At 47.2% G+C, this 26455-nt stretch overlaps 1 protein-coding gene across 3 annotated transcripts in view; it reads left to right on the forward strand.

The window, feature by feature from the left end:
• ZNF831 (zinc finger protein 831) overlaps positions 1-19557 on the forward strand; it is a 106285-nt gene extending 86728 nt beyond the window's left edge. For 2 of the 3 annotated variants that reach the window (XM_005673065.4, XM_013985522.3), the window contains exons 5-6: positions 13419-13579; positions 14516-19557. In XM_005673065.4, the coding sequence (XP_005673122.3) occupies positions 13419-13579; positions 14516-15355 (1001 nt within the window). In that variant the 3' untranslated portion in view covers positions 15356-19557. 3 annotated transcript variants of the gene reach the window in all.
• The last annotated feature ends 6898 nt before the right edge of the window (positions 19558-26455 follow it).

Here is a 26455-nt window from a genome sequence, read left to right on the forward strand (position 1 = left end):
CTTTCCGAAGCGGGTGGGGAGACAGAAGCGTGACTTGGGGAGTTCTGAAAGGCGTCGGCCCGTCTCTTGCTGTGATCCCGCTTTCCTGCTGTGCTACCCGCATCTCAGCTTTCGCGTTACAGGTGACCTCGAGGTTGCAGCCTCTTCATCGCGGCGCAGAGCCAGCCCTTGATATTTTATTTCCTGCTTCGGCTGAAAGGACTTGGGACTGTCCCCCTTTATTTTCTGTCAGGATCCATAGAAACCACATAGAGGCCTTTGCTGAGACACCCTGCTTGAGCCGCATTGCTGCAGAACCGCAGCTACAGGAGGACTTTTTCTTTTGAGGTGGAAATCTTGAGAAAAGACGAAGCCACGTTGAAAGTCCTTCAATTATGGCCAAGTCCACCCAGTTGAGTTTCTTTCATTATTAAGAAAACCTCACTTAGAAAATCGGGCCGAAAGCATACATTCTTGAGTCAGTTTTGGTGTGAGAAGTTTGTAAAGCGTCTTTTGAGCTGCTTTTCTTCTTTTCCCTTTATCTCAGTCCCCTGGCTCCTCAACAGTATGTAAGAAATGCTGTTGAATCCTGGGCATGTACGTGATGGCACAGGACTGAAATAGTTTCAACGGGCTCCTCCACCAAAGTTGTTGGGAAGAAGCACCTGAGTGGGAGAAAGTTTTCAGCTTTCCAAACACTTGTCTTTCCTCCAAAAAAAAATTTTAAAAAAGTAAAGAGAATGGTAATGGCAAGTGTTCCGAAGAAAGAAAACAAAAAAATACCCAAGTACCACTCGAGATGGCACATGGAAACACTGCGAAAATAGAGACGCTTTCTCCCATTCTGCGTCCTGGTTTTCTGGTCTAATTCGGTCTTCCTCGTGTGTCTGCCGATGGGATTTGAGAGGGGGCCTCGGTTCTCCCGGACCGGTGATCTTTTCACAGAGACTGAACTTGGATGTTTTCTTCCCTAAGGTGACTGCAGAACCAACACTGATGAGGCCACCTCCCGTATTTTCTTCCTTGTCTCTGTTTCCAGTTTAACATTCGTCCCTTTCCCAAGCCCCCTTCTCAGGGTTAATGAAGGAGAAAAGGGAAGATCTTTCTTCTCCACTATTAGCATCAAAATGGGTCGGTGTCTTCTTTTTAAGGACGCAAAGTCTGAGGGCAATGGACCCTCTCAACCTTCTCCGTTGGACGATCTTTTACCGTCGCGTTGGGGAATGAGAAACATTGAAAATCGTACTCCCAAGAGTAGATACGCTGGGTTTCCGTCTTGCTGGGATGAGTACTCTCAGTGGCTGTGTTTTCCTCCTTCACCTCACGCCCACAGTGTGCAGGCTAAATTTTAGGCATGCGCCTGTGGTCTGGGAGCCAACTTTTCACCTCAGGATTAATTTTAAACACAAGCTTAGAAAAATCTTTGAATATTACGTCTGTGTTCATGAGTAATTTTGGCCTATAATTTCCTTTTTACTGATTTTGCTATCAAATTTGTGTTGGGTTTAGAAGACAAGTTGGAAAATATTTCCTTTTTATATATTCTCTGGAGAGTTTTATGTAATACTAGTATTCTTCCTCAAGTGTTACTGGAATACACTCATCAATATATTCGAGGTCTGGTATTATTTTATCACAATATTTACCCATGGAGTTCACTTAAAATAATGATTTAGGACCATTTAGGGATACATTTCTTCTTGTGTTTATTTAGATAATTTTTTACATTTTTTGGGGTGGTTTGTCCATTTTATTTAAGTTCTATGTTATAAGTATAAAGTTGCTCATAATATTCTTCTGTATCCTCTTGGGTGACACTGAGGTCTATGATGCTGTTTCCTTTTGCATTCCTGAAATATGTTGAGCTTTCTTAAAGCCTCTTCACATACTATTGTTACTATGTTAAAAATTTTAAAGACCTGGAAGAAAAAAAAGTCTCTGAGAGGAACATCTTACATTGATTGCCTTTCCTCCAAGAAGAGGAGGACGGACCCCTAGAAGAGTCGTTTCTGAAAGAAACCACACGATTGCTCAGGAAGTCGCATGGGGAGTGAGAACTACTCTGGTGTGACGTGACTTCTCGGGGACGGTGTACCTCTGTCCCTGGGGCGGCCCTTTGACCACCTTTTCTCCGAAGACCCGCGTGGGGGCTTGTCCTCTTCCTGAGGTGGTCTTGCGGGTGACATTTCAGGGAGTCTCAGGCCGGTCACTCCCTCAAGCCCGAGGCGGCGTCCCTGGGGTCAGATTCACCAGCCGTCTCCTCCGCGGCCCTGAGCTCAGTACCAGTCGTTAGAGAACTGGGTCCGCGTTCTCTTCTCTTGGGCGTCGTGGGCACGACGTCCGCGAGCAGAAGCGAGCGTCTCCCGTCGTGACCAGCGAGCCCGTATCTGGTGTCAGGGGGAACGAGGCGCCTGTTTTTTCTCCGTGTCTCCTTAACGTTCTCACCGGAATCTCTTCTCTTGGATTTTTCTGTACGTACCCAAGCTGTTCAGTGACTGAGGGATTTTAACTCGATTTTTTTTTTTTTTTTTCATGAGTCTAGTTTAGGGAAAATTCCTCTGAGGCCAATGCTATCAAAGCAGCTGTCTTTCATTGAAAAAAAAAACGGAGAGGTAGGAACTTCTCTGACAGGTACTTCCTGAGATAAAAGGTTTACCTCATCCTGTTGAAAAGGTAGAAGAGCTCAATTTTCTGTCAGGATGCTGATGTAATTTTCCGAACCTTAAGTAGAGTCGAGTTTGTTCTTTTCTTTTTCTTCACCCTTTAAACTTGTGTTAGTCACAAGTGCACTGGGAGAGGCGGGCGGGGGAGGTTTACTTGGTGTCACTCTTGCCGGCTTTCTCTGTCACAAATCACCTCAAAGTGTTTTCCTAAGAGAAACAAAATGGCAGCCTGAACTCCGGGCTTCCCTCATCCAACTCCCTCTCCGCCCCTGACGAGAGCTAATGGCTCTGTACCATTATTTTTCCTGTCAGAATTAATGGAGAGATATTCTTTTCCTAAAGCCATTAGTTAAGTAATATTGCTTACAGAATTGCTAAAACAGGGTAACACCTCCTTCTCAGGGTGTAAATCTTAAGAAATGATGAGGCAATTGCTTAAATACATCAATTATATTCCAAAGCCTGAACTTTTTTCTTCTCCAATTTTCATTTAGAGTTAAGAAAGTTCGAAAGTAATGATCCATAAAGACAATTCTCTTGATTCAATTTTGGCACTAAATAATTCAAACAATATTAGCCATTTTTCTCCTGTTCTTCATTTCATTTTTCCTTCTTCCCCGCATTTCGTCCTCTCTTTATTTTGAAGCATTCTCTTATTGTCTGAGGATGATTAAAGTTTCAACTTACCGAAAGATTTTAAGCATACTTTCCCACTAAATATGCTTTTTTGGAGAAAATGGTAAGTGAAGTGGTTCTCAAACTGATTGCCTTTCATCAGAGAAAGAGAAGAGAAATTCAAACCATAGAGAAAAGTGGTTTCTGGGAAAAAAGAGATTGGAAAATGATTACTGAGAAGAGGCAAAATTTCAAAAAATGAGGATAGAACAGAAATACTTCAGATTCAGTTAGAGATGGAAAAATACATTTTTTTTTCCCTCTTCCTTTTGTGAGTCTCTCAACTTCTCTACCTAAGAAACTGAGCTTTTATTATGAGGGCGTCGGGGTCCATCTCCCTCTCTGTCTGTCGTGTCTTCTGACTGAACTGACTCCCCTCCCCCCACCCCCACCCCGGGGGCCTTTCCTCAGGACTTTCAGTCTGAATTTCAGAGCCAACATCCTTATTTGCCTCTGATTTTTCTTTCAAACTAATGAAGCAATACCCTACCTGTTGCAACAAAGAAAGCAACATCGCCATATGCAAGGAAACCTTTGACAAGCCCCAGCCTCATGGCCCCCTGAGGCTGCCAGTGTTAGGTTGACGTGCCTTCACACCTTTCTCCATGGACATACAAATATGGACACAATTTCATTTTACACAAATAGATCATACCAGATGTAGTCACCTACAATTTAATATTCTTCTTTAATATACCTTGTTCACAACTCTAGGCCTATCTTACAGATTGATAGGTCATTTTAATCATGGCACCAGATTCAACAGTATAACTGGACCGTAATGTGTTTAATCCACTCTTCCTGTGTCGACGGAGATCCCTGTGGATTGTCACTGGTTTTCCCACCACAGCCATTGCTGCAGGGAACATTCTTGCTCAGTCTCCAAAGAGCAGTTGCTGGGTCACGGCAATCAATGCACGTTTTATAATTACACATTTTATTTTACAAGATACTACTAAATTGCTTGTCAAAAACAGGGGTTTTGAACCCAGAGACATGTTTCCAGCAGTATTTGTGAAAAGAAATTTTGCTTCTGCAAAAGGGCAGAGCCCTGGTGGAGGCTAAAATCTTGCCTTCAGAGTTGGTGCCTCTGAGTCTCTTAACCCACCAGAGGTCACGCGCTGGCCTCACTCTAGGCCACGTTCAGGCCGCAGATGTGTTGGTTATGTTGGGCTGTTGTTCGAAAATCGATTTGTTATCAATGTGTCTGATGGAATTGTGGCATCCCAATTTCTGGTTTCTCTTGGAAAAGGGACAGTTCTGGCAAACAGGACGCTTCCTTTGAGGTCTGGGGGGTGGGGTGGGATGGCGGGAGCTGAGAGGCAGCCTCGCCCTGGAAGCTGGATCTGCCTTTCATCTCCACAGCTCTCTGGGGACAGGTCTCCTGTGGGGTCTGTCCTGTGCACGACAGGCTGGAAGGCCAGGAGCAGCCCAATCAATCAATCAATCAATCAGGACGTTCGAAAAAGCCCCCAGACTTCACCCCTGGCTGCAAACCGCTGGTTTCAACACCAGCCCCGTTTGCTCGGGCAGATGTGGAGGTCAGCTGTTCCAGGAACGGGGGGTCTCTCCTGTGGACCCCGTTTTGCTTTCCGGAGGAACATTGTCGAGTTCTGTGCACGACCCAGCTCTGAAGTCCCAAAATGTTGCAAACCAGCCCCGGTCACTAAATCTGGAGAAAAATTTCGGAGAAAGTGATCAAAACATGTTGCTTGCATCTCAGCCAGAGAAGTGCCAAGACAGCTGCGATCACGGGGGGTTTCTCGAGTCAGAGCTTTGCCTCATTACACGCGCACGCAAGAAGGGGCAGTTTCTGAGTACTCGGTGAAGAGGCTCCGCGAAGACCCTGGAATGAAGGCAGACGTACGTCTTTGTTCCCTGCGTGGTGCTTTTCTGCAGTGGTTTCCTCTTGTGACGTAGGGCCTTGGCCCAGGGCGCGTCTCCCTTCCCTGTTCTCACAAGCATCCTCCTCAGAATGTTCCTGAGCATCGGGAAGAATCGGGAAGGTGGGAAGAGGTCTCTCTGGGGCTCCACTCCCCCCACCGCCCCCCGGCCTTCGCTCCCCCCCGCCCCCCGACGGGAGTTAACGACTTTGCCTCCATTCTTTCTCATTAGAATTAATAGAGAAGGATTGATTCTTTCTCTACAGCTATGAAAGTCAGGGAGCGCTGGGACGGCTGAATCAGAATACTCTCTCCTTCGTTCCAAGGAGTAAATCTTGAGGCAGGAGGAGGAGACCCCATGAGTGTATCAATTAGGTCCCACGGAAGGGACCTCAGGGAGTTTTCCTTTAGCAACAAGACGCTTGAAAAATACTGGCGCATGGAACGCGTAGACGGGCTGTGTGCCGTCTTCGCATTGAACGTTTCAAATGGCATTTCTTCGCTGGTCTCGTCTCCTGATGGGATTTCATCATCCCCCTTTTTGCTCTGTATTTGAAAGTCACTCTCTTGTTGTCTGGACACGAGGCAACTTTTAACGGAAAGCAAGATTTTAAACACCACTTTGCGCGAAGCGTCGTTTGGGGGAAGAATCTCGGTGTTGGAAGAGTCCTTGTCTTGACCGCCTTTCATCAAAGGAATGGGAGCGAGAGGGGCACCTCCAGGAAAAGTGGTTTCTGAAACAGAAGACTCGTCTGTGATCACCGAGAGGCAAACTTTCCAAGGAGTGCATTAGGATAGCGCAGAAACGCCCGAGGCTGTACTTGATAAGTCTGTTTTTCTGGTCCTTTCTCTCGAGTCCCTCTCTGCCGACGGAACTGAGATCAGAGATCCTTACCGCCCACGGCCCACCCACTTCTGATCATTTTCTGATTGGAAAGAACGTCCCCAGCCTCCGCCTGCAAGACAGAAAGCTTCTTCCTTCCATCATTCCTAGCCATTTATTATTATTTTTTTTTATCTTCTTTAAAGGCTTTATAAACAGAAATTGTCAGAGGATTGCGGCAAGAGACAAATTCACTTGCAAAAAAATTTAGCACCATGTCTGGTGTGCACTCGAGCCTTAAAAAATATTGGTTGAATCATGATGCGATTGAATGAGTCAGACTCAGTAGAGAGAAAAACCAGCCTGAAACAGGTGCAAGGTGGGAACGACTTTACAGCAGGGTTTCACGGCCGACCGTGGATGCGGGTGGGGTCAGGCGCCATTCTACCTGGGTCGTTACCCCTGTGGTCTCGTCGATGCTTATATAGCTCTCGGAACCCTCCGCCTTTTCTTCACAGCATTTGCAACATCTGCCTGGTGATTTGTGTGTGTGTCATTATTTGCTAGCTGGATTTCTCTCCCATGCTAGACTGTGATTTCCAGGAGGCTGCCCGCCTCACTGGCCACTGGGTAAATGGCCTGGACTCGGCACATTTCTTGGCACAGAGTGTTGACTGTGCTCAATACCCAGTAAACATTTAGGCTTTGTCATATGGGCTCGAAAATCATGGACTCGCAAAAAAAAAGAAAGAAAGAAAAAAGGCTCAACTAGTATTTGAAAAACAAGCCAGGAGTGTCTGTTGTGGCTCAGTGGTAACGAACCTGACTAGGATTCGTAACGATGTGGGTTCAATCCCTGGCCTCCATCAGTGGGTTAAGGATCCGGTGTGGCTGTGGCTGCGGTCCAGACTGGCAGCTGTAGCTCCAGTGTGACCCCTAGCCTGGGGACTTCCATCTGCCACAGGTGTGGCCCTAAAAAGCAGAAAGAAAAGAGAAAAACAGGCAAATAACTGCCCATGTGGTGATTCCTTTGAGAGGTCCGCCCCGCCTTTCCCCTTTCCTGAAGTCTTTGCAAATTTCAAGTGCAAGCACACTGTCCATCCTTTGATGGCAAGGATGCTTATTAACAATTTCATCTCAGATGAATCGGTCTGGGCCGTTACCCCTGTGGTCTCGTCGATGCTTATATAGCTGACTTCCAAGGCCAGCCTGGCGTCATTTTTATCCCTTCCTTGGGATTTGACATCTTTGGACTCCAAACTCACAGAGTTTTTTTGGTGTGTTGGGGTCACTGAAGGAAATGCATCAAATGACTTACATTTTCAGATAATGATATTTGAGTAATCGATTTGCATTTTAATAAGGCTCAGGAACAAATGAGGCAGCCAGCGGGAGCCTTGGCATGAAAGATGTCGACAGTTAAGCTTCAAGTTTCGTCGCGTTGTTTCTCTACTCCATTTTCCTCCTAATGATTTTACCGTTTCCTGTGGCCTTTTTAAGATGGCTAAATTTAAATTTGCTACCGCACTTGAAGCAATCTCTTCCTCTCTAACCGCGGTTTGGCAATTGTTTCTGAGGGAAATTATTAAAAACGCAGACTTTCATCAGGGGGAGAAGAGAACAGTGCACAGAGCTGTGATAAGCGAGGTTTCTCTGAGCTTCTCTTGATGACGTAAGCGCTGGCCGAATCTCCAAAGGCTGCAATGGGACGGTGGAATCCGGAATTTCTGAAGATGTAGGAAGTGACTCACATAGTGATGCTGAAACGTAAACAGGGTCACATTCTGGGCTTCAGCATTGGACTGCTGCTTATTTTTGGAAAAGGGCCATTTATCTCAAAGCAAGGATGCTGTCTTTCTTCAATAATCCAAATTAGTTTAACACACTTCAGTGACATGATTTGGGCATTTTTCACAATTATGAAAGATAACTCACTTTTCTCTGTAGACTGTAGGTCAAAAGCAAATTAAATCAATGGATTTTCTTCCCCTGCCTTCTTGGATGAGTCAGAAGTTATTGGTCAAATGCGCACACGCAGACTTTCCGCTTAAAAACCCAAATGACCCGCTGAGAAGACATTTGGCCAATCTGATTATTTTCTCTATACTAATTGGTTTTACTTCTTCATTGAATTGAATGAATTGCCTGGTTGTTTTGTCACGGTGGGGACACAGCTTAATCCACTTAGAGCGAGGCGTTCGTGTTTAGTAAACTATGCAGCTACAGACGTGTTTTTCATCCTTACTACCTTGGTGATTTTTCGCAGGTGAGAATGAAAATACATCTCAAATCCTTCCATTTTCTCCATTTTATTGCCCCTGTCCTAGCGGGGCGGGCTCACCTGGCCCCAAGACGGCCCTGGTAACCTTGTCATTGGTTCTCCCCCCCACCCCCGACCCCCAGTTTAGTCTCCAGCAACGTGCACCTTTAGAAGATGTAGACTTCTCGGAGTTTCCTGGTGGCTCAGCAGGTTAAGGATCCAGCGTTGTCACTGCTGTGGTGAGGGTTCAATCCCTGGCCTGGGAACTTCTGTATGCCGTGGGTGCAGCAAAAAAAAAAAAGTAAAATCTAGACCCCTTCCCATGACTGCCTGCACCCTACAAGCGAGATCTGAGCCACTGGTGGCTCCCCCACCTTCCTTTTGGCCCCTGCTCCCCACCATGGCCTCTCAGGTTCCTTAATCCTCAAACTCCATCCCACCCCAGGGCCCCTGCACTTGGTCCTCCTCTGTCTGGCCCGGCCTTTGAGGGCAGGTTCTTTCTCATCGTGAAGCTCTCAGGTCAAGTGTCACCTTTTCAGAGAGACCCTCCTCTGTTGGGCAAGCCAGTCACCCTCCGTTACTCTCTGAGATGCTGTCCCCCTGCATATAGTTGCTCTCGGGAATACTGTCCCCTCCCCGTTTACTGCCAGCCTCTGTCACCGCCTCCTACATCCCGTTACTCTCTGGGGTGCACCCGCCCGGCTCATCTCCTTCATGACCCCCTCACAACCTCGGTCATCTTCCCTGTCCCTGTTTCGCTTCCCTGTTGGAGAGGAGGCGCTCAGGGGAGACCAGAGCCCCTGGGTCTTGCTCTCTGATTGCTCGGGCTTGAACACGGCCCCTGGGTCCTGGGGCGTGTCTGTGGAGTAGATGAATGACGTACCAGGATCCCCGTGCTGTGTCTTTAGGCAAAGCCCTGTGCAAGTGCTCGAGTGAAGACGGCACTAGAGGAAGGCCGTTGCTTCCTTTCCCCTCGTCTATAGATTTTTCAAGTTGATTTGCTCAAGATGAGTGCACTTGATTATCTAGTAAAATGCCCCTGGGGTGTAAGAAGTAGGTCTGTTCTTTACGGTTCAAGGTGGAGGACCGAGCATATTCACTTCCCTCTAAAGACCCAGACATGGGTGAAGGAATGTGTTTGGAAGACACAGACCCGAGGGGACAAAGTGAGCAGAGAAGAGGTGGTGCCATGTAGCCGTGGGGGCTGGAATGCAGAGGCTGAGGGCTCACTGAGCTGCAGAGCCAGAGCTCAATCCCGCTTTAACAGCGGTCAAGCCCTAGAAATTCAGAAATGCATGGTACCCGGTGGGGCTGGAAACAGGAATGCGGGTTGAAAGACTCAGCAACACTCAATCCCCGATCTCCACCCCACCCCTGCTTCTCAGAGCCTGGCCACCTCCCTCACTGCCATCCCTGCAGGATATGTGGGGCTTGGCCTCTGGGGATTGTACAGAATGCTGGGAGCAAGGGGTCGGTATGGAAACCAGAGGGTTTACCCAAAAGTTAGCGCTGCACGTCGAGCCCCACCGCCACTCTCCATCCCAGTGCTGCCCGCAGGGTGGTGGCGCCTTAGGTGTCCCAGGCAGGAGATCAGGGACTCCTCACGGAGAAGCCAGCCAGCCCAGGTGGAAGACCCAAAGCCACTTACTTCAGGGTTTCCCACATCAGCAGGGCAACCAGCGAACCCTGCAGGGAGGCCCATGGTCGACACGTGACACATATAAGGAGTTCTGTTTCAGGTATTGGATGTTGCATCTCTTCTTGCTTAAGTTTTACATCTTGTATTTCTTTGCTCAGTGTTTCCTGTAAACTATCCATCTTTGCTTCCAGTTTATTTCCAATGTCTTGCATCATCTTTAGCATCAACAGTCTAAAGTCTTTTTCCTGGAGGCTGATAATCTCCTGACCACTTAGCTGTTTTTCTGGGGTTTTTTCTTTCTCTCTTATCTGAGTTATAGTTTTCTGTCTTTTCATTTTTAAAGGTTTTTGGTGTAGTGACCTTTTTGCAGACAATAGAGTCGTAGCCTCTCTTACTTACTCCTGTCTGCCCCGTTTGTGGCGGAAGTTGGTACCAGGGCTTGCTGTAGGCTTCCTGATGGGAGGGACTGGTGCCTGCCCATTGGTAGGTGGGGCTGATTCCTATCCCTCTGGTGGGTGGAGCTTTGTCTCTGGGTGAGCTTAGAGGCTGCTGTGTGTCCGGGGGGTCTTTAGGCAGCCTGTTTACTAATGGATAGGGCTGTGATCCCACCTGGATTATTGTTGGGCCTGGGGCTTCTCAGCGCTGATGGGTGGGGCCAAATTTTCCCAAAATGGGCCACCTTTAGAGGAGCACTCGCTGATATTCTGAGAGCTTTGCCTGCAATGTCCTTCCCTCACAATGAGCCACAGTCACCCCTTGTTTTCCCAGGAGGTCCTCCAAGAACTGCAGTCAGGTCCAACCCAGATTCCTGTGGAGCCTCTGCTTTGCCCTGGGACCCAGTGCATGTGAAAGTCTGTGTGCGCCTTTCAAGCATGGGGTCTCAGTTTCCCACAGTCCCCTGGAGCTCCTGTGTACAAGCCCCACTGGCCCCCAGTGCCAGATGCTCCGGGGGCTCTTTCTTCCGGTACCAGGTCCCCAGGCGTGGGGACTTGACATGGGGCTCAGCACTTTCACTCCTGTAGGTGAGTCTCTGTGAACCAATTAGTTTCCAGTCTGTGGGGCTTCCCACCCGGAAGGTATGGGGTTGCTTATATCACATAATCACCCCTCCTACCTTCTGATGTGGCCTCTCTGTCTTGTGGAGTAGGATATCTTTTTGAAAGTTTCCAGTCCATTCGGTTGAAGGTTGCTCAGCATTTAGTTGTAATTTTGTAGTTTTTATGAGAAAAGTTGAGCTCCAGGCCGTCTATTCTGCCGTCTTAACCCCATCTCACATATAAGGAGTTCTAACCAGCTTCTCAGCACCTATTTCCTAAACGTGGGCAGGCAGTCAAGACTGCTGGATATCCCAGTGACGCATTTAATATGAAAGGGAGAGAGAAAAGCAAAGAGAGACCAAGGAACTTGGAAGAAAGGGAGTGAACATAGGGAAGGGAAAACTTCAGCTATAACAGCAGTAACAACAGATCATTATTAATCTTGCCTGAGACAGGAGATATTGAAGCCATGAAAGAGTGACAGGATGCTGTAAAGAAGGAATAAGAATCACAAAATTCATACTAAGAGTGGGCTCTTGGGAATAAAAACATGATAGCAGACCTAGACACTTAAGAGTTGATAGAGGTAGTTGAAGGAATTTTCCCCAATGTAAAAGACAAAGAAATAGAAAATAGGAGAGGAAAGATAAAAATTGAGGCTGAGCTCAAGAGGTCCAGTCACCTACTAAGAGCAGTTCTAGAAAGAGGAAAAGACAGAACATAAGGAAAAAAAAATCCAAGAAATAACATATTTTTCTAAAACAAAAAGGATTCGGATGGAAAGGGCCCCTTGGGCACCTAGACAGTGAATGGAAATAGACCCAGGAACACGGTGACCCTGGGGCGCGAAAGGGAGCCCAGGGGTTTCCAGGGAGAGAAACCGAAAGGTTTCCTACAAAGGCGCATGACCTGTAAATCGTGCTGGCTCCAGACTCCTCAACAGCTAGAGCTCAGTAGGGCTGCATCTTCCATTCTGAAGGAAAGCGAATTGTAATTCAGATACCTACATCCAGACAAGCGGCCAATTAACGTCTAAACAATTTTGTTTCACCTTTTCTCACGAAGCTTCCGGACGTTTTGCATTAGGAACCAATGCAAACAAGAAAGCAAAGGGTAAAGCCAGGAAAAAGAAGTGTCGGGGTCCAGGAACCAACCAAGATGGTGAAGAAAGCCTCCAGGATGGGGGGCCAGGGGGATGCAGGGACTCAGCCCCTGTTTGGCCCAGGGATCAGCAGTTTATTGGGAAAAGGTCAGAAAGTTTTGAGAGTGATATTTCCCAGGAAATGAAATGAAACCCAATAGATGACACAAAAGGTAACTGGGAAGGAAGCTGGAGGGTGGTTTTAGAAGTAAGTCCACACCAAAGAACTAAGCACAGTAAAAAGACAGAGTAAGCAGGGAAAACAGTGTTGGCGAGAAAGGCAATGCAGTGATAGCACACGACCCGGCTCAGCGGGAGAACGCGTGATGCTGTCGTCACTGCTGGGTGCACGAAACGGAACGATGACGTCAGAGTCGGGTGACCGTGCAGGGGGGTGTGCACCTCCTCTGGGAAGTGTGCACATGCGTGGGGCGGGGGGTGGTCCTAAACGATGCTCTCCCTTCAAGAAGACATAGGCCATCCTCCAAACTGGAATAGAGGAACCAAGAAGTAATGCTCTCCACTCGCTCTTAGGAGAGGAGGCCGTAAACGTGGAAGAGTCCAAAGTGGGAGAAGATGAGCAGGTGGGCTGGTTTTCTTAATACGTAGAAAGATTTAAAACGCTGCGCCTGTGTAACGGGAATCAAGATAAGAGCAGTTTTAAAAGCGGGTTGCAGGCTTCATTGACACAGCCCTTCTAGAATGTTTTGCTGACCTTCTCTCACTGTGGGACCCACCTGCTCTGAAACTCTGTGGTCCTTCTGACTTGTCGCCCAGGACAATATGATAAAACGGAGGAGAGACTAAGGCTGTGGGGCGACGGAAAGGCAGAGGCTCTCCCATCAAAGCCACATCATTGTCGTCCCTCTCCGACCCCACCCCACGGCTCAGTAACCCCCACAAAACAACAGCAGCGCAAAATCCGACCTTCCCTCCTATTGTCAGTGCTCAGATCAGGGCTAAGACATCTCACATGAAGGAGAGGAAAATCTTTACTCTTGACCCTGTTGAGTGGCCAGAGGAGATGAATGTAATGAGAAAAAGAGCCACATGGAATCTTATTAAAAATATATGTAATTAAGGGATTTTTTTTTCCCTGCAAGGCATCGAATTTGCCTTTCTTTCCTTAGCAAAAGTGGAGACATTTGATCTGAACCAAGTGAATGGTTTCAAGGTCCATGGGGTTTCCGTCCATACCATGTGAGATGAGGTTGATGAGCTCAGAGCTGGTCGTGAAGACGCAGATAAACTCCTCAGACATTGCTCTATGCTGATTTGATCATTTCAGGTGTATATCCATGTGCCTCCCCCCTTTTAGGTCCAAGTCCATCGGGGGAGCCAGCTTGTGTCACCTCAGAGTCCTCTCTTTGCGGTGGGAACGGAGAAAAAGAGGAGGAAGGCGGCAGGCACAGCTCGAGACGCTGCTGTCCTAACACAGGTGCAAGTGCTGTCAGGGAAACGGCCACAGCAACTGTGAAGGTGGGAGTTATGGTTTTCAGCTGCCTCTACCTAGCTCTTATCAAAAGGATTTACGAGTCTTTTTGTCTCGTTGGTGTCCACTGTGGCAAAACTCACTTGGGCTGCCCATAGGAGTTTCCGGACTCAGAGAACTCTCGAAGTGGACAGACACCTCCAAACCTTGTGCCGAATAGCCAGGCGACTGGGGCTGTGAACCAGTGGGATGAGCTCACAGTTGATCAAACATCCCTTTTCTTTTTTAGAAAAAGGTTTATTGACGGTTGTGATCATTGCTGCTGTCCAACCAAGCGATTCAGTTATGCATGTGTATGCATCCTTCTCTTTCCGAGTCTCTCCCACATAGATGATCACAGACTGTCGGAGAGAGTTCCCTGTGCTCCACGGCAGGTCCCTGTCGGCCAGTCATTCCTTAGACCTCAGTGTGCAAATGCCAGTCTCCCCCAAATCCCTTGTTGATTCATACCTAACAGGCTGGAGATGCTTGTCACTGCCACGTGACATCATGGCCAGGCCAACTGAGGGGCCACGCCTGGAAAACCGTAAAGGTGGCTAATCCAGACCGTACCTTGAAAAACGCCAACCTGGAAAAAACCTACACACATGTTAACTGTAAAGTAGCACAGCCACCGCGGGACCTAACACGGGACACTCAGAACGAGGGATGGTTGAGGGGCTGGGTTTTCACCAGGGCCAGATAAAAATACATAGTGGTCTCAGGATCCTGTTGGACGCCAGCAGGGACCATTGCTGGAGTTACTGCATCAATTAGTTACTAATGGAAACGGATGGAGAGCATCATAGCGGCGTTCACGCTCGGGGAAGAATCCTCAAACCTCCAGACCTTATTTTCATTGAGGACCGCGTTTCCGACCACAAGATTTTGGTGCCAATTAACCTTTTTCCCCCCTATTTATTTTCCTTTGCACTTTGCTGCAGGAAATTTCTCCACCTGCCTGCGAGCCCCGGGACAGTTGTCCTCCGGACACGGCTGTCGGGTCAGAATCATCTCTGCAGGCCGACTCCTTGGTGGCTGTGGCGAAGGACAGCCTGCTAGCCGGTGGCAAAGCTCTTGACTCGGGGCTGCTTGAGCTGCACCGGCTGCCCTCCCAGGAGGGAGTCTCTGCGGATTCCACCCCAGGCACTTTCTCGGATGCTCTGGCGCTTTCTTCCGTTGAGTCCAAAGGAACCCCTCTCTGCCACGACCTTGCTACCTCGGCAGCTGCCCTCCGTCCTTCTCCAGAGGCGAGGGCAGGCTGCGCAGCACTGGGACTTCACAGCGTGGACCCACAAGACCACAGCGGGGCTGCAGGGCAGACTCTGGCACAAAACTCCCCAGACAGAAAAATGATGCCAGAGGGCCTGTCCGCATCGCCAGAGAAACCCTCTCCTGGGCAGAGACTTTCAGGCTCCGTTCCACCGGGGTCCCCTGGAGAAACTCATCTTGAAACAGCAGCTTCAGGACTGGGTGCAGCTAGTTCACCCCCAGAGGAAGGGAAACTGAAGACACGCTTTCCTTCCGGGGGGTGCCATGGGTGTGGGAAAGGGCTGGTCCCCTGTCCTCCCTTAGGAAGCGACAGCGGGGGGTGTCAGGGGTCCAGATTCATCACTCCAAAGGCTGCTGCCGTTCCTTCTAGCCCAGGGCACCCCCCGGAGGTCCCTGCAGCCCCTTTGAAAGCCCTCAGGAAGAGAAGCTTGGAAGGAATGAGAAAGCAAACGCGGGTGGAGTTTAGCGACACCAGCAGCGATGACGAAGATCGGTTGGTCATAGAAATATGAGCTTCCAGAGAAAGTCCACTGGCCCAAGACCACCGGTGCCTCACGGTGAACGCTGTCGAGCGGGCGGGAGAAGGAAACTGGATTCACGGAGCACGCGCAGATGGGGAAGCCCTGCGGGGTTCTTTCTGAGCGCCCCCAACCACCTCTGGAACCCAGACTCAGCCACTCCATGCCCAGATGCCCCACCCACACGGTGCCCGGCAGGCCAAGGTGGCAGTGAAGCAAGGTCTAAGAAGGCTGGACCGACGTGGTGCCCATGGCTTGACTCCCAGCCGTACCCTCTGCATCGCATCCTCCCTCTGTCTCATCCAGGGAGTGGCATTAGGCCCAGAAACCACAACTGACCTGTTTACCAGCAAGTGAACCCCGCAGAGTCAAGGTGGCAGGGTCCCCCATGGTTGAGCTTGGGTTTGCTTCAAGGGTGGCAAGCATGCGTGGGAAAGTTGGGGTACCTTGCAAAGGAGACAGGCCCTTGGGCCTCGAGGTGTTTCTGTTCACGCTGGAGACAAAACCCAGATGCTCTGCAAAACTGAAGTTTGGTCAGAATAATTTGCCTCCTTAGTGGAAGTTGTAAATATACTTCAAAATGCCTATGATTGGGTGAAATACTGAGATTCTTTCCATGTTGCACAAATGGTCAGTGCTTATGTATGATCTGTGATAGAAGCATGTACACAGCTCTCGTTGCTGGTGCCTTTTCTGTGGAGACCTCTGACACCCTTGGTTTTTCCAGCTCTTGCAAAAGGAACGTTGTGTTGAAAGTTAATAGAATAGTCTCTGTAATGAGTCATTTTTGAGGGGGAAAAATTCACTTATTTTCCTCTGATTCCTTCTGTCATATTGTGCTCTGAGCAATTTCAATTAGAGGGTTACATTTTAGTAATCTCTCCAGCTTAAATTGATGCCTGCTCCTCGTGACGGGAGCCTTTTAGATTTTTCCTCCAGAAGCTTCGAGGATACAAAACTAATTGGAGTTTTGACGCTGTTTTACATCTCAGTAATTTTATTTTGGGGGCTTGGTGTTACTTTGCTGTCAAATTAAATCAGCCTCTGTATTGTGCAAGTCAGAACAGCACAGATAAAATTCCCCAGTACTCCAAGCCAGCGCGCCCTGTGCAGAATAGCTGATCTCCGGCAGCCGCCTCAGTGAGCAAACCCTCACATTTCCTGCACTCTTTCTCCTTAAATGGGAGCGGAAAAACTCAGAGGTTCACACTGCTGCATTTCAGTAAAATTTTATACTTGCTTCTGGTATGATTTTGTACAATTTGAAATTTATAGCTGAGCTCCTGTGGCTTAACTTTGATGTCATGAGGTTCAGATGACCCCCTGTACTTTAAAGGCGAGGCCACGGTGCAGAATGTCTCACATGTACGAAGATGCTTGACCACATGCTTGCCTGTGACTAAGGATGGTCAGATTTCAAGTATCTGCAAGTGACGTTTCAATCTGAGGGCAATTCCTTGAGAAACCTGAAAGTGAGACGAGCTTCCCCTGGTGACATGGCATTTGTGTACGGCGAGGTGCATTCAGAATCACCCGAGTGATTTCGAACCCAGCCAAGAGAAAAGGAGGAGGGAGGTGAAGAGTGTTAAGGATCCATGTACTTTCGACCCCAAACCAGCGTGCTGGAGCTTCTAGCCCTGGGATTGTCGCAAGAGAGGAGGTCTGGGAAGGTGGTCTGAGACCTGGCGGACTTTGTCCTGAGCTGGCTGGGAAATCTTGATTAAGACTCCCGCCCGCTCAGCACCACAGTGTCCCACGTAGAAGGACCGAGTCAGGGGAAATGAGCTGAATGTGACTCCAAGCCCTGCTCCTTCTGATCACACAAGTGGCTGGGAGGTGGCCCCCATGGGGAGGGGTCCTGCACCCAGGAAGTTCCAGTGGGGGCCTTGGGGAAATAAAGCCAATTGTTCTTTGAAGAATGTGAGCTCAGGGGAAAGATCTTTCTCATTTTCCCCCCAGAGTTCCAGATTTGGGGGTGCAGGTATCCAGTTCATAAACAGTGGCTCGCAAGTAAAAAATGAGAAGCGAGAGCAGAGCACAGCTGAGTGAGCGGAAGATGGCATGTCTGTGGGCTAAGTCCTGGGAGGCAGCGGTCATGGGGGGGCGGGATTGTCCAGATGCTTCTCTCCCGGGTGGCTGCTGAGCTGCTGGCTGGGTCACTGGACCAAAGTCCATATGTCAAACTCCCAATGACACTGACCTCAGGATAGTCGAGTCAGGTGGAAGTTCTGTCCTTCTACGAGCCACCCTTGCTGGCTGCCACATCCCACCCTGGACTAAACATGGCAGAACAGTGATGCCATCTCTAACTCCCTGTGTCTCCCACATAAAGGTGAGCAGCTTCCCACATTTTCCTGTCTCAGCCGGTCATGGGTGGTAGCAATGTTTACAAGTGTACCTTACTTTATAGCAATGTGAATGTGTGAAAAGCTATATTTCAGTGGATTAAACAAATTAAAATTGTATTTTGAATGACCATAGCGTACTTGGCTATTGAAAACCATCCCAAAGTACACATATTTTTTTAAATGAAAAAAATTTTTATAAAGCAACAAGCGATCTCGGATTATAGAAATCTTAATTTTCCTATGGGTTTTCTTAAAGTGGACCACAACTATAGGGGTACCTTTTAAGGATAATATCAGTGATCTATAACCAAGTTTAGGTTATTTAAAATGAAATTTTAATTCAGTATTATCCATGACCAATTGCTGCAGTTACTCCTAAGTGTGTACCATGCCACTATTAAGGGAAAACAAATTTATTTTAGAACAGGGTAAATTAGAGTTTAAAGATAAGGGATTCCCCGTTCTCCCCAGTGCTGTCAACTTCACTGTACCTTCAGGCGAGGGTCTTGGCTGATGGGTAGCTCAGCTTCTTCTAAAGAGGATGCTGACAGGACCAAGAAACGGTCCACTTCAAATTCTTTGCTGTTCTCTCAGGGCAAGGTATACAAATGCCACAAACCATGATGCTTAGGTTTCTCTCCCCAGCTATACCTACACCTGGCCAGATCTCACTTGTTGAAGAAGCAGAGAGCAAGGAGGTGTCATGTCCCCCATTGGCCCCCATAACTGATAAGGGGTACTTAATGTCACGTGTTTCTGATGGGCAGCCTGAATCCTCCATGTTCTAAAGCATGGTGGAAACAACGCATGCCTCTTGCTACATATGACCTTTGAGAGTCTGGCTGAAGCTAGCATCCCTTTATTTCACAACCTGGAGAACCTAGGGTTCATTTGCCAAGAGACTGAAAAAAGACAGGGGATTGGTGCTTCTGGATTCAGATCAAAACCCTGTCAATAGCATGGTGGGTAACTGAGGGCAAGTTAAGGCTCCACTTCCTAAAATCCCTCCTCTGAATCTCAGATGGGAAGAGGAGCCTTGGAAAAATGCATTGTGACCACAACTCTTGGCATGACAGATGAGCGATTTGCAGCCTCATGCCAAAACGTATTTCCTTGCATTTACATTCATTACTTAGAATGATCACATTATTCATTTTTTTTCCCCAGCATAGAAATTTGCATTTTGCACAAAATTTGCCTGGTGCAGCAGATTTTTATAGTTATGGAAACTGTCATCATTATCGGAATGTGCTGTTGCTCAAATGCCCAGACATAATTTAATATGGCGAGGAGAAAAATGGTCTGCCTGGCTCTATGGCGAACATATTTCTACAACTGCAGGAAACAAGGCTGGCGTATTTTCTCACTTCAGGTGTGAGTCTCATAACTCTTGTGAGGGGGACTCTTTTGGCTTTTGAAACACTACATTTCTCAATATGTAAGCACACTTTCTCATCCCTGTCTTTCAGATACTCCTTAAATATAGGTGTCAGCCCCCCCCCCCCCAAATCCCATGTGCTAGATTTGGGTACTGTACAATTCTTTTTACCCTGCTTTCTCCTTGTGTGGGAATACACATAAATCAATCTGAAGAAACATAGAGACATTGCGCATATTCCTTCACCATTGGAAGGAAAGGAGCCAAGGAAAATGATCAGCTTCTATCACTTGGAACCCTAGGGAAAGACTCATTACCTTCTATATGCAGTCAGCCCCTCAGAACTTACTACACCATGGATTGTTCACAATTACGAAGCCATTGGCTTCTTAGTTGTTTGTTTAAATGTATTTCCTTCTTTGTATGGTTAAATTATTCTGTTTTGATAAAAATAAAACTGGAAACGAAAAGGTCTTGTGTGATTTGTTAACATTTTTAACCAAAACTACCACAAATACTGTGCTAGATAGTTTGTATGTCTGCTTATTCCTACATAGTTGACCAGACACTCTGTCCGCCATATTGGTGTCTCATTCTGCTCAACCGAAGAGCTAGGTAATGGCAAACCACCTCATTTTCTTATGCTGTTTCCTTTCCCCGTGTGTCTCTTCTGTCATCGTCTGCCATGTTTATGGTCCATAACTTAGAAATGTGTTTTTAAATCCTTCAATGTAGCTAAACGCTGAAGCCACACGAGGGCACTATCCACAGTGCAATAATCCCCAACTTTTCCGCTTAGAATTGACGTTGCTTGGATATTTGACATTATTCATTAACAGAGAAAACATCCTTAATTCAAAACATACCTCCTTATAAGGATAAGTCATATACTCTTGGCAAGAATACATAGACTTGTTTCACAGACCAACACCATATCTTGCTATGTCTATACGTTCTGAAGCCACTTGAAGTCAACGGAGATGCGATGCATTGGGAGAAAAAGCGGGAATGGGTACACAGAGGAACTGATATACTAGCTGATGGATCTCCATAGCATTTTTGCTAACTCATCAGACTCGAATAGTGATAATCCATTGTTTCCAAACTTCCGTCATTTGAGAGCCATCTTACTGCTTCTTGCCACACGTGTCCACACATAGGTACATTATTTACTAATACTTTTATTTAAATCCTCTCTGTCTTAAGCTATTATTTTCCTAAGTAATAGAATCTGTGAGCTCTCAGCCTTAATTTGGTAATTACATGTATTTTCTGATATGCATTAAAGTAAACTTGCTAAAATTTGTCATCCATGTACCAGTTCAGTATCATTTCTACTCCCTGGTACACCCCCCACACTCCAGGGAACATGGAGCTAATCCGAAAAGTACATGTGCTGTTAGTTTCTTGAGTTTTTCCAGTTTTTGTTAAGCTCAGCTCTCTCTCCAAGGCAAGAGAACTATCCATGGCAAGTTGAATTGTGGGCTTGTCGGATAATTGTCTTTAGTCAAACTTTACTGTCGAGTAGTTAACCTTCCAAGTCAAAGGATTCTCACATCTTTTAGCCTCAAAGGAACAATCATGTAGTGTCTGGTTGCATAAATGTACATATTTTCTGTTTTGGTGTTTGATTGGTTGATTGGTTGGTTGGTTAATGCGTACAGATTGATGTCAGGAAAGCACAATTAAGGATTCATGCTGAACCACCAGCACTACCCTCAGTTCTGCCCAAAGATCTGTGTCCATACTTTTGAACTTGAAGCAAATGGATTTGGCTGGACTAACAGCCCCAGAGAATAGCTCTCTGATCTCCTGCTTGATGACAGCCTGTTGATCTCTGGGCCGCAGACGCAGGGGATGTGCTTGGTGGCATCTAGGACATTTGTCTCCAGCTGTGACAGACGTCTGCTTTCAGTCTCCCTCAGCTTTGGCTAGAGGCAAATTCAACACCCTTTACAGTAGAGCATCCAGGCACTGGTCCGTGCGATTTTCGCCCAGTAGGCGGTGAATTGTTTTCTGCATAAATGCAAGCGTGATCCCTATAGGGAGCTGGCAGTTTTGTGTGCGCAGCACCTGGGACAGGATCCAGCCCTGTCTCTGGCCACGGAGGTGATCTGGTTGTCTCCTATCTGTACATTGTGTGCAATGCGGTAGAACTCAGCAGGATTCCGTAGCAGTTTAGCAGAAATTCAGAGAGAGAGACCTGACTCCGTCGTAAATGAAAGGCCAGATATGCAGGCTTGTTTTTTCCCTGTTGGTGTTCCCATCAGACATGTTTGCCCTAAGCTCCCCCCCGCCCCCAGCAGACACACACAAGCCTCACAAGAGGTCCTCCTCGTAAAGTCCTCTTCCTGTTAAAATAAAGAGCTGGGTAGAGTGGGGCCAACGTGGAAGGAAGTACAACAGCCACACAAATGGCCCCAAAGAGATTTCCTTAGAGGCAGGGCCAACAGCGCTAAAGCTGAGAAACCCTGGTCTGAGAAGATGAGGTTAGAGTCTATTAGAGACCCTAGAATAGCTCAGGCCTCAGGCTGATGATGAGACTGGAGTGGGGAGAAAGACTAGCCTTGGCAGGACCAGAAGCAAGCTTGGGCTCCGTATCCTGGTCCGGAATGCTTTCCACAGCATCACATCTGGAACCTTCCCATCTGTGTTAGGACATGCTTCTTGAGTCTACACACTGTAGGCTATTGAGGGGCTATGGTCCAATTAACTTCGGTTTTTTTTTTCACTCTTCATTCCACCTTGAGAAGAAAGAACAGGACATCGGAAGTGAAGTCCATGTGAACAGATGTTTGGGTATTGACTAGACATTCAGTAAAGTAGATCAAAAGATAAGATTTTAAAGATCTCTTTTATCAAAGTATAATTGATTTACAAGGTTGTGTTAGATTCTGGGGTATAGAAAAGTGATTCAGTTAAACATACATATATACATTCTTTTTCATATTCTTTTCCATTATGGTTTATCACAGAATATGGACTATAGTTCCCTCTGCTACACAGGAGGCCCTTGTTGTTTACCCATCCTATGTATAATCATTTACGTCTGCTAATCCTGAACTCTCAATCCCTCCCTCCCCTACACCCCCCACCCCTGGCAACCACAAATTTGTTCTCTATATCTGCGAGTCTCTCTGTTTTGTAGATAAATTCCACTTGTGTCATATTTTAGATTCTGCATGTAGGTGATATCATACGGTGTTTGTCTTTCTCTTTCCAACCCACTTCACTTAGTATGATCATCTCTAGGTCCGTCCATGTTGCTGCAAATGGCATCTTTCATTCTGGTTTATGGCTGAGTAATACCACGTCTTTATCCATTCATCTCTCAATGGACATTTAGTTTGCTTCCATGTCTTGGCTATTGTGAATAGTGCTTCTATGACCATAGGGGTGCATGTATCATTTTGAATTAGTTTTGTCTGGATGTATGCCCAGGAGTGGGACTGCTGGATCACATGACAACTCTAACTTTAGTTCTTTGAGGAAGCTTCTTAGTGTTTTCCATCATGGCCGCACCAACCTACATTCCCAACAACAGGGCTGGAGGGTCCCCTTTTCTCCACATCCTCTCCAGCATTTGATATTGGTAGATTTTTAGCGATTGCCATTCTGACTGGTGTGAGGTGCTGCCTCACTGTTTGATTTGCATTTCTCTGATAACTGGTGATGTTGAGCAAAGAGGGCAGATTTTATTGCGAGTGCAACCCAAACTTCCGTGCAGTCTTCACTGACCTCTATAGCCAAATGGGACGGAAAAGGATGAAAATTGCTGCTGGAAACTGGGGCGTCTTCAGATTCGGTTGGGATGATCCAGTTCACTGGGTGTACCTCCTTCTTTGTAGTGAACCTGAGAACCAGAGGATTTTGTCCTGGCTTGAGTCAGAGGCCAGGCTGTAAATGACACCAAAATCCAACATGATTGCCATGGCATGGCCGGATCTCACCTCTGAAATCTTCCATTATGTCCTGCTGAGCCTGCTAAGAGTGTCGAGAAGAACAATACGTTTCATAAACATTTTCTGCATCAAGGTTGGAAAATACCAACGGGTTCTGGTTAACTGGGAATCACCCGGAAAAATTTAATTATCCAGACTAACCCATTCCCCAAGTTTTCTCGTTAATCAAGGTTGGATTGTGTTGGTTTTGCAAAAAGAAAACTTCTCTCCTAAGACACTTGGACTTAAATAGATGTGAGTGGTGCCTATGTGGTTCCATAATTTAAGTACCTGAGTTACTGTTCTTTGGGCGATTTGGCAGGGATCACAGCATAGACAAAGAAGATGTTAACAGCAAAAAAGACATCACCAAAAAGCTTTCGGGAGACAAACACTTCACATCTTCAATTATAAGACAACCTGATGCAGAGAGAGCATAAATTAATTTAAAAACCTTCTGCACAAAGAAAATAATGGAAAAATACATCACAAGTAGTTACCCCTTTTGTGCTAAAAACAAGTGATTTGGAGAAAATAACTGCATGGGGCTGAATGTGTTAGTCTTATTATCTTTTTCTGGTTTTAAATACTTAGGGGAGAAACAGAGAACAAGAGAAAAAAGCAGCTTTCATTGTTTCAGCAAACATTTATTGGATAGTTAGTATGTTGCCAGGCACCAGGCTACACTTTCTGTGACTTTTTCTACTTTCGAAATTACTTTCAATCAAGAACTTCTAGATGCCTCATGCTGATTCCAACAGAGGTTCCAGAAAGGCCATTCTTCTATTTTTTCTTTTTTCTTTTTTTCTTTCGGAACAGCAATGGTTCAACTTTAGAGATGCATCTGGGACCATCACCTGGTGTCCCACCCCCAGGAACCTGAGTCTTAGGGGTTGGTGCATCCTAGGCTGTAGGGGGCATCCATTTGCAAGGAGAGGTTGATAGGAGTCTCAGGCTGGCTTTTCCTGGGAGCAGACTCTGGACCAGAGTTTGGTGTGTGCTCGAGGTCTGTCAAGGAGTGCCTTCGAGGTCCACATCTGTGCAAAGAAGAAGAGGGGGGCAGCTCGGGCAGAGGGAGAGGCTGAACTCTTATATAGACAATGACAGCCTTGGCCAACCCATCGGATGCTTTGGAGAAGGGGTGTGACCTTGGGGAGGCAGCTCTTTGCAGCTGAGACAGTCACCAAAAGTACCATCAGTGCCAATAGCACTTCTCACAGCTGGGGTGACAGTCCTTCACTGGAGAGGATCTGATGGCACTCACAGTATCCACTACAGCGAGGTTCCGCTGCGGGCACATCCATCTTCCATCCTTCCCTCCCCCCTTCCTCTCTCCCCCCTGCCCCTCACTCTTGTCCTTCCTCCCTTCCATCCACCCTCCCTCTCTTCCATCCACTCTTACTTCCATGGACCCAACAAATACATATCCAGCACCTGCCAGCTGCCAGGAACAGCCTGGTAGAGAAGATGTTATTCAAAAAATGGTACATGTTATTTACTTAGAATTTCTCAAATGCTAAGAAGGGACCACACAGAATGGAGGGATCCAACAGAATCGGGGTACCTCTAGCCTGAATGCTGAAGGATGAATTAGAATGAGAGGAAGATGGATATTGCAGGTGGAGGGAACTTTGAGCTGCAGGAACTGAAAGGACAGCAGGTAGACCCGGGTACAGTGTGGGACAGACGTGCGGGCTGGGGAGGAGGAAGTGAGACTGCAGAAGGCAAGGGCCAAATCTGAGGGATTTTAAGGACGGAATTAAGGAGTATGGTTCACGCAGATGCTATGACCGAGAAACCCACACCATGCTTGGGGATTTAGTCAGGTGGTTCTTCTGGGTCTGGAAAGCTGGAAATTGGCTTAAAATGTCCATGCACAGCCCTGTCTGCAAAGTTCATACTGTTCTTGTGAATGGAGGGTACCTAATAGCATCTTTCAAGGGCTCAAGGCGGAGCTGTGCAGAGTTGCCCAAAATTCCATACAGACCCATTTTGGGTTTTGTCTCAGCATCCAGTTTAACCTGACTGTTGTCATTTTCACAACACTCATCTCAGTGAGATAACCTAAGCCTAAAATGAAATACTTAAAGGGTCAATTGACCACACGATGTAAGAACTGCATTCCATAAACCCTCTAATGAAGGTGTAGATGGCTTGCAGGTTTTCCCATCACCTAGATGAAAAGACCAAAGCAGAAAGTCACTGTAACATCCAGAAGATTCCAGATGTCTGCGGTCCAGTGTTGCATCTTTTAAGATTCATGGAGTGAGGCGTTGCTCTTCTGACTTACGTAGGAATAGAATGGAGGCGAGTTGGCATCTGATCAAGTGCCAGACGCTGCGATCCACGTTTCGAATCTTCCTTTCCTTTCTCTCTCCATCTCTCTCTCATTCTCTTCATTGAGAGAAAATGGGTGTGGGGCAGGGCGGGGGGGCATTTGAAAAACAAGCCTATTTTTGTCTTGAAAAGGAACAGGCTGCACTGATGTGTGGTCTCACTCAGGCTTTGTCTAGGACACCGCACCCGCCAGGGCTGGTTTATTTCGTTCAGCTGTCTCGGTTCTTATTTCACATAGATTTCAAAGTTTGAAAAGCTTAACCTTTTCAATTAGTAGCTGAGCTCACCCCCCAAGAGATCAGCCAATTAAAAAACCAATTCCTGGGTCAGTGTAGATGCGTTGTCTTTGATTTGATGCTTAGAAATGTGGGCCACATCCGAGGAGGAAGGCATCAGGAAAAGGCACTTCAAAATGTGCTGCCTTCAAAGTGTCAGAAGGGAACCCTTCAGGGCTGGGGGCCTGGGAGCAGGAGGTGCTTGTGGTCTTTAATTAAGGAAACGGTTACCAGTGAGGAGCATTTAACGTCTTAAACCACCGGTGGCTTCACGGTGAGGTGACGCGGCTGGGTGGCAAGGATGGGTTGTGGCCCCAGCTGTCCTGGTACCTGTGCAGCTGACCCAAAGCTAAATGCTTCCCGTAGGGTGGGGTCGGGGGAGGTGATTAGAAATGACTGTCAACTCCTCATGCTGTGACAACTCAATTTTCACAAGTGGCAAAGCAAGCTAAGCCACCGCCGTCCCCTCCTGCGGGACACGTTGGCCGCAAAACATCAACGCAGCCGGGGAAGTCAGAGCTCTGCACCAGGAGAGGCCGGGAGACGCGGGGCCACCCGGCGCGACGGCGGAGGAAGCTCCCGTCGGAAACTCACCGTGCAGATTTCATCACAGTTTCATCGGAGGGAGAAAGAGCCTGTAGGAGAAAGGATGGAGGGAAAAAACCAAGAACCCTACAGATTGTGCTTTGATTTTATAACCAGATTGTGGGAAATGCCTGACAGAGTGAATAAAATACTATGCTTCGGAGCAGCAGGGAGCTTAGCGGTGAAAATCTAATTGACTTCTACCCTAAACCTAAGAGCTGGGGGCCGAG

This window comes from Sus scrofa, chromosome 17, assembly GCF_054392235.1.
Source record: "Sus scrofa isolate SSC_HxYL_T2T_F1_AM1 chromosome 17, Sscrofa_HxYL_maternal_Yorkshire_Landrace_v2.0, whole genome shotgun sequence".
NCBI classification, from domain to species: domain Eukaryota; kingdom Metazoa; phylum Chordata; class Mammalia; order Artiodactyla; family Suidae; genus Sus; species Sus scrofa.